At 43.6% G+C, this 7,992-nt stretch overlaps 1 protein-coding gene across 1 annotated transcript; it reads right to left on the bottom strand.

Moving 5' to 3' along the window:
• Positions 898-2,010, bottom strand: LOC107626686. Its single transcript, XM_016329584.1, has one exon. The coding sequence runs from the start codon at positions 2,008-2,010 to the stop codon at positions 898-900; it is 1,113 nt and encodes a 370-aa protein (XP_016185070.1).

Below are 7,992 nucleotides of genomic sequence, written 5' to 3'. Positions count from 1 at the left end.
TAGCATGAAGCCCAGAAATTTTCCTCCTTGGACTTCAAAAGCACATTTGTCTGGGTTGAGCCTCATGTTATATGCTCGGAGTTGGTTGAAGACCTCTATCAAGTCATCACAGTGTGACCCTTGCGCAGGTGTTTTTGTCACTATATCATCTACGTAGACTTCTATGTTCCTTCCTATCTGTTGTTGGAACACTTTGTCTATTAATCTTTGGTATGTCGCACCTGCGTTCTTTAAGCCAAAAGGCATTACCTTGTAACAAAAATTGCCATGCTCTGTTATGAAAGCTGTTTTGCTTTGGTCTTCTGGGTGCATTAAGATATGGTTATAACCAGAGTATGCATCCATAAAACTCAAGGCTTTGAAACCAGAAGCGTTATCAACTAACTTATCAATACAAGGCAATGGATATGCATCTTTAAGGCAAGCTTTGTTTAAATTTGTAAAATCGTCGCACATGCGTCATTTACCTGAACTTTTCCTTACCATTACCATGTTTAATAGCCATGTGGTGAAGCGAATTTCTCTGATGAAACCTACGTTGAGGAGCTTCTTGGTCTCTTCAAGTGCTGCTTGTTTTTTCTCTTCTTCAAGGTTTCTCTTCTTTTGTGCCACTGGTCGGACTGTTTTGTCAATTGCTAGTTTGTGGCAGATGACTTCTGGGCTTATTCCCAGCATGTTGTCTGGTGTCCATGCAAAAAGGTCGGCGTTCTGGCGCAGTATGTGTACAAGTCTTACTCGTTCATTCCCTTCTAATGCTTCTCCGATGTGTGTGTACTGCTTTTCATCTGCCGTTAATGTTAATTTGTGAAGGTTGTCCGTTGGCTGAGGTCTTTCGCTGAGGTCTTCTCTCGGGTCGAGATCGACTAACATTGTAGTGTTAGCCGAACTATGTATGGATTAGACCTGGGGCCGAGTTATCTCCCTCGGATGGGTTTGCTTCAGACAAGCATTATAGCACTGCCGAGCTTCTTGATGGTCGGCGTACACTGTAGCTATCTTATTTTCCTGCACTAGAAACTTAACACACATGTGTAATGTGGATACCACCGCTTTGAATATATTCAAGGCGGGTCTCCCGATTATAATATTGTAAGGGCTATAACAGTCTACTATTAGGTATTGAATATCAATGGACTTTGACATAGGGATCTCTCTTATTGTGGTTCTCAGCCATATGTGTCCCATGATGGGGACTCTTTCTCCGGAGAAGCCAATTAGTTCTCCCGAGGAGGGCTGTATCATTTTTTCTGATAATTGAATCTTTTTAAATATAGAATAAAATAAAACATCAGCGCTACTACCTGGGTCTAGTAGTGTTTTTCTTACCAACAGCTCTCCGACCTGGATGGAAATCACCACTGGGTCGTCAAGGTTAGGACTTGCCGATCTGAAGTCTGATTGATTGAAGAATATTGTGACATCTGGGTCTTCCTTCTTTTTTGGTTGCAGAGCTCCCTCGATTGCCAGCATTGCCCTATAACTTCGTTTTCTGGCTGAGCTTGTTTCACCTCCGCCTGCATATCCTCTTGATATGTGGCTGATGATGCCTCTTGGCGGGTCAGGGGTTGTTTGTTCTTTTTTGTTCTTGTCTGTCACTGTTTGTTTGTTCTCTTCCCTGTCTGAGCTTGCTCTTCTGGATTTCCGGCTTTCGACGTATTTGTTGAGGAGTCCTTGTCGCGCCAGTCTTTCAAGAAGGTCTTTCGCGACAATGTAGTCATCCGTGGTGCGGCCGAACTTCTGATGGAAGGCGCAATGCTTGCTCCTATCTACGAACCTTTGGTCTTGGTAGTTTCTTGCTCGAGCTGGCGGCTTCACGATTTTGGCATTCAAAATCTCCTTTATTATGTTCTCTCTCTTGGTATTGAACCTGGTATACGTGTTGTATTTTGGTGTGAGCTTGAAGGGCTTCTTTGTATCCCTGTTGCCTGGTGATCGGAAAGCTTTTTTCTCATCCCTCCTTTGTGGTGGTCTATCCGGCTTTTGGGCCTCGCGGAGCTCTTCAATCTCCATTTGACCTGCAACCCTTTCTCGGAACTCCTCAAGTGTTTTTGGCTTTGTTATCGCAATGGTTTCTCGGAATTTTCCTGGTCAGAGGCTAGCCTTGAGGGCATGAAGGTGGACAGCCGGATCTAAGTCTTGGATCTCCATGGTAGCCTCGGAAAACCTGGTCATGTAATTCTTTAAACTCTCATGTTGGCCTTGTTTGATTGTGCCTAGGTAGTCTGATCCATGGATATAAATTCTGGATGCAGCAAAATAATCAATAAAGGATCTCGCCAGTTCTTCAAAGGAGGAAATCGAACCTGCAGATAATTTAGAAAACCACAGTAATGCAGCACCATCAAGATAAGTAGGAAAAGCCCGGCAAAGCACGGGCTCATTGTTAGCGCTGTTAAAAACATCACGGATTGAAACTTTTTTATATGAGCTCCGGAGTCACCAAACCCCCTTGTATGGTTCTAGTGACGTAGGTAATACAAAGTTCTTCGGCATCTGGAACTTAGTGATCTCGTCAGAAAAGGGGTTCTCGAGGGTGAGCTTCTCCTTTGGTGGAGTGACATTCAGGGGATCTATATTGCCCTGCATCGAGCTTTTAGAGCTTTCTCCTTCGTGCTTTTCGTTATTCTGTGCAGAGAGTTCAGCTATCTTCCTCACCTCTGCCTGGAGGTCGGCGATTTGAGCTAAGAGCTCTGCCTATGTGGGTTGGGGGTTCCCATTGTCAGCCATGTCCAAGGATAGGGAATCCTGTAAAATAAGGTAAGGTACTAAATAAAATAGATGGTGAGGTCAGATATATTCCGGCCCCACGGTGGGCACCAAGTGTTTCGTCCTGGCACTGGGGTGGCTGAGCTTAGCGACTCCGAGCAAACAGTCGTCGGAGAGGAAGAGCTATACGTCGGCCTGGATCGAACATCACGGCGGGAATACCTGCAAAAGATACTCTGATGCTCAAGTTAGTGATAATCTCGAGTGAGAGTAATTAAATAAATGTGAAGACTGAGAATGGAACCTGACTTTAGCCGAGGATATTAACTCGGCTTTATAGGCATTATTCTACCCGTTTGGTGTGGATAAGTTCTAGTTTGTAGGTTGGTTATGTTATTCTGTTTTAGTGATTAGGTTTGCTAAGCACGTCTCTTGTTTTCGGCTGGGTGAGGCCATTCCTGCCTGCTTTTGTGTCGAGCTTTTCGGGCGGCTGACGCGGAACCGAGCTTATTTGCTCACGTGCTGAGCTTTTCGGGCGACCGAGGATAAGGGTGACGTATCAGGTATGATTGCATTTTTGTGGATTTTCTGCTTCGTCGTCCTGATCATATATCGTCAATCACCACTACACAGTCCTAACAACCAGAAAGCATTTCAAATTCAAGATAAACAATACTGACGTAAATAACAAACTGCGCTAATTAAGGAACTGGATTTCTTTCAAACACCCCCCCTTTACACGATCTATTTCTCGAATGAATAACCGTATTTCATCTCTTTCAAGTTCAGTACCTTCATATAGACATATACCTTCATATATATAGTCTGATTTTTATTAATAAAGTGACCATTATTATTATTATTATTATTATTATTATTATTATTGATTCGTCCTGGCACTGGGGTGGTCGAGCTTAGTGACTCCGAGCAAGCATCTGTCGGAGAGGAAGAGCTATACGTCGGCCTGGAACGAACACCGCGGCGGGAATACCTGCAAAAGATACTCCGACGCTCAAGTTAGTGGTAATCTCAAGTGAGAGTAATTAAGTAAGTATGAAGATTGAGAATGGAACCTAAGACTTAGCCGAGGATATTAGCTCGGCTTTATAGGCGTTATTCTGCCCGTTTGCTGTGGATAAGTCCTAGTTTGTAGGTTGGTTATGATATTCTATTTTGGTGGTTAGGTTTGCTGAGCACGTCTCTTATTTTCAGATGGGTGAGGCCGTTCTTGTCTGCTTTCGTGCCGAGTATTCCGGGCGGCTGATGCGGGACCGAGCTTAGTTGCCCACGTGCCGAGCTTTTCGGTCGACCAAGGATAAGGGTGATGTATCATAGCCCCCAAGCTTGCCTTGGTTTGGACAGGACTAAGGCGAGCTTTCGGACCAGGAGTAGCGTAATCTTCGGTCGCTGAGTTGTTGTCGCATATTCCCCTTGCAGCCCCCAAGCTCGGCTTAGTTGTGACATGATTGATGTGAAACTGCTCCGTTTTTCTAGGCACCCCTGTCCATTGGTTTTTGTAGTGGGTTTAATGCTCCTTGTTTCTAACAATTTTAGCTTTAAATGCTTGGTATTGTAACCGTTTGTGCCTGGTGGGGAGTTATTGGTAGTTTTCATTGCTTCCTTCCCTCATACTTCTTTGTTTCGAAAAAGGAAAAAAGTTTGTGTTTTCTGCCTGACTGAGAATGAGTAAGAAAGGTCAGTGTTAACTCCTCCTCTATTTCTTTTTTTGCTTTTCTGTCTTTCTTGTTTCGTTCCCTGTGATGGAGGACTGTAATCTGGGTGACCTGTATGGTTGGGTGGATCCTAGAGTGAAGGGGTATGTCTCCCAGTTTGACGATGAGGAGTCAGTGAGGTTGTTGGGATCAGATTCCTGGGTTAGGGTGGGTAGTGGTATTAAAATAGAGTTATTACCTTGTGAAAGAGATGATCGAGTGTGCAACCGACTTGACGACTGGTCCTTCTTTTTTATGTATAGTTGTTTGTTTACTGAGTTGGGTGTGAGGCTTCCTTTTATCAAATTTGAGTGTGGGGTGTTGTATTGGTTGAACTGTACTCCAACCCAGCTTCACCCTAACTCTTGGGGTTTTATCCGGACATTCGAGGTTTTGATGGAACTGTTGGAGCGTCCGCCGTCTTTGAGGCTGTTTTTCTCTTTATTCTAGGCAAAAGGGGTGAATAGGGGGTTATGGGTAAATCTTAGCAGTTATCCTCGTCGTGCTGTGTTTGGTTTATATAAGTCTTCGTTTAAGGATTTTAAATCCATGTTTGTTAGGGTTAGGAGTGTTCCCGAAGACTTCCCGTTTTATTTGAATGAGCATTTAGTCGAGAGATTTCCGTTGTTTTGGTGTGCCGAGCCGTATCAAGCTTTGGACGTAGATGATAGGCTTTCTGATGATGATATTGTGATGGATTTTTTGTTTAAATCCTTGGGTCCGAAAGGTTTGTTATCTGTTGCCGAGATGTTGAAATGGGATACTGATAGGCAGGCTGTGTATGATCACATAGGTAATCTGTTTCATTACGTTTGTTCTATGTTTATGTTTTGATATGTTGTTCCTTACCTTGGTTGTTTTTGATTTGCAGGCGAGAAAGCTCCTACCATCACCACGGCAGGTTTGAAGCTTTTCTTTAATCAACGCAAGAAAGGGGAGAAAGAGGTTTCATCTAACGTTGGGAAAGGTCCTGCTGCTTTGATTCAATATGGCCCTTGGCAAAAGCAAAAAAGGAAGAGAGGGCAAGGTCAAGGTAGCCTTGCCGAGGTTTTAGAAGGTAAGGGGGAGTCGTCCATGATTCTGCAGATGGTCGAGTCTGCATATGAATCACAGAAGAGGCTCCATGGGTATGATCAGAACATGCACGCTAGATCTCTGTGGGCGAAGTTGTATCCTTTTGGTACCATGGCTGATGAGCTTTGCTGTTTCCCGGATGACATGAAAATGATTAATGAAGTTGGCTGAGCTGGTGTTAGCCGATTTCTTCAGGTATAGGTTATTTTGTTGTGTTTGTAAATTTTTGTTGATGTCACCTATTTACTTGTTTTCATTTTTGTAGGTGATTGGTTCCCGGATCGTTGCCATTGGCCGAGCACAGGAGCTTGCCCTAGATCGGGAGGAGAAGGAGGCTTCTCGGGTAGAAGAGCTGTCTGGGATCATCCAGAAAAAAGACCAAAAGATTGCCGAGCTCTCTGCTTCCATGGAGAAGAAAGAGTTGGATTTGGCTGATGAGAGGAAACTCTAGAAGGCCTCGTCTGAAAAGTTGAAGGTCGTGGAATCCGAGAATGATCAGCTCTCTGCTCGAATAAAAGTATTGGAAGGCGGGATTTATGAGGCTTTTGCTCAAGGTTTTGACCGCGCTATTTCCCAGGTCAAGGTGTTATACCCGGAAGCTGATCCTTCAAAGCTTGACGTTATGAAGGTGGTCGTGAATGGTGAGCTTGTGGAAGACGAGGCTGTTGCTGGAAGTGAGAGCGAGGGATCCAGCATGGGTGATAAGGCAGATTAGGCTTTGCTAGCATTTAACTCTTTTTATTTTGTACATGGTGTAGTAGGTTTTAAACTTGTGACTGTTTTGGCTTTGTTGAACGATTTCCGAGTATTGTTCTCGGTAGTGATATTTTGGGTTCCGAGTATATAGCTCGGTTTTGATAATGACTTATTTTGTTTTATAAAATATGATATTTTGGATAAGTTATTATAATGATATATCGTATTATGAAAACAATTGCGTGTATGTATTGAAGATAGCTGAAGCCATTCTCTGTCTGATTGAATTGTTAATAAGGAGAGCAGAGGCTCTAATATAGGGGTTGTGGTTGAATGAGCCCTTAAGATTCGCTTGGATAACTTGGTGATTGTTTTTATTTGTTTGTATTTCTCTGAGTAATATGCTCGGCATGCGCATGTTGACTTCTGAGTATGAAGCTCGGATTTACTTTGATTGTATGGTGCCTGTCAAGATAAAAAAGGGTTTTGATTTGTAATGTATGGTACATTGGTGTGATGATTTGGGGCGTCCGGCCTCGTTAAAACCCTTTCCGAGTAAAACCCATGTATTTTTTTGGGAAAAAACCTTCGGAGGGGAAAAAGAGTGCCATCATTTGCGTATTTATAGCATATATTATGATTGGTATTCCCTTAGTGAGGAGACATTCCATGTTCCTGGGAGTTGATCTCCTTTAAGGGTTCCTAGTTTGTAAGCCCCCTTTCCCAGGTTTTGGAGAACTCGGAAAGGTCCCTCCCAATTTGCTGCCAACTTGCCATGTGCTGGAGGTTTTCGAGCTTCTTCTGTCCGTCTGAGCACGAGGTCTCCTTCATTGAAGGATCTACGAATTACTCTTTTATTGTGTCTTCATTCTATATATTGTTTTCTGGCTCGCTGCTTTATGGCTGAGATGTCTCTTTATTCTTCGACGAGATCAAGCTTAGCTGTTCGGGCTTGCCGGTTATTCGACTGATCGTAAAGCTCGGTTCTTAGCGTTGGGATGCTGACCTCTACGGGGATCAATGCCTCAGCGCCATACACTAATTTGAAAGGAGTTTCTCCTATAGCAGATTGGATGCTGGTATTATAGCTCCATAGAATTTCTGGAATGAGGTCAGCCCATTCCCCTTTAGCTTCGCCGAGCTTTTTCTTTAAGCCCTGCAAGATAATTCTGTTAGCTGATTCAACTTGCCCATTAGTTTGTGGGTGCTCGACTGAGCTGAAATGATGTTTAATGTTAAAATTTCTTAAAAAGGAAAGCGAGCTTATGGTCGGTAAATTGTCTCCCGTTATCCGAGATTATCTCTCTTGGGATACCATATCTACATATAATGTTCTTCCATAAGAAAGATCGCACTTTCTCTGCCGTTATATGTGCTAGTGGTTGTGCTTCTATCCACTTAGAGAAATAGTCTATTGATACTAAAAGAAACTTTACCTGGCCTGTGCTTTCGGGAAGGGTCCGAGGATATCCAATCCCCACCTATCGAAAGGCTAGCTTACCTCTATGGTGTGGAGCTCTTCGGCCGGGGTCTCTGAAAGGGTGGCATGCTTTTGACAATTATCGCATGCTTTGACTTTAGAGATGCAGTCCTTTTTTATCGTCGGCCAATAGTATCCTGTTCGCAATATCTTTCCAGCCAATGCTAGGCCGCCGATGTGGTTTCCACACACTCCTTCGTGTGTTTCAGCCATGACATCCTCGGCCTCCTCCCTGCTGATGCATTTGAGGAGTGGTTGGCAGTATCATCGTCTGTACAGGGTGTTTTCGAGTATTGTATAGAAACTTGCTTTTCTTTGGAAGAG

Source organism: Arachis ipaensis, chromosome B02 (genome assembly GCF_000816755.2).
Source record: "Arachis ipaensis cultivar K30076 chromosome B02, Araip1.1, whole genome shotgun sequence".
NCBI classification, from domain to species: Eukaryota; Viridiplantae; Streptophyta; class Magnoliopsida; order Fabales; family Fabaceae; genus Arachis; species Arachis ipaensis.
This window is presented reverse-complemented; position numbering and strand designations above follow the sequence as displayed.

Excerpts from the sequence above, each read along its gene's own strand:
- LOC107626686 (XM_016329584.1), bottom strand. The coding sequence starts at position 2,010 with ATGGAGATTGAAGAGCTCCGCGAGGCCCAAAAGCCGGATAGACCACCA.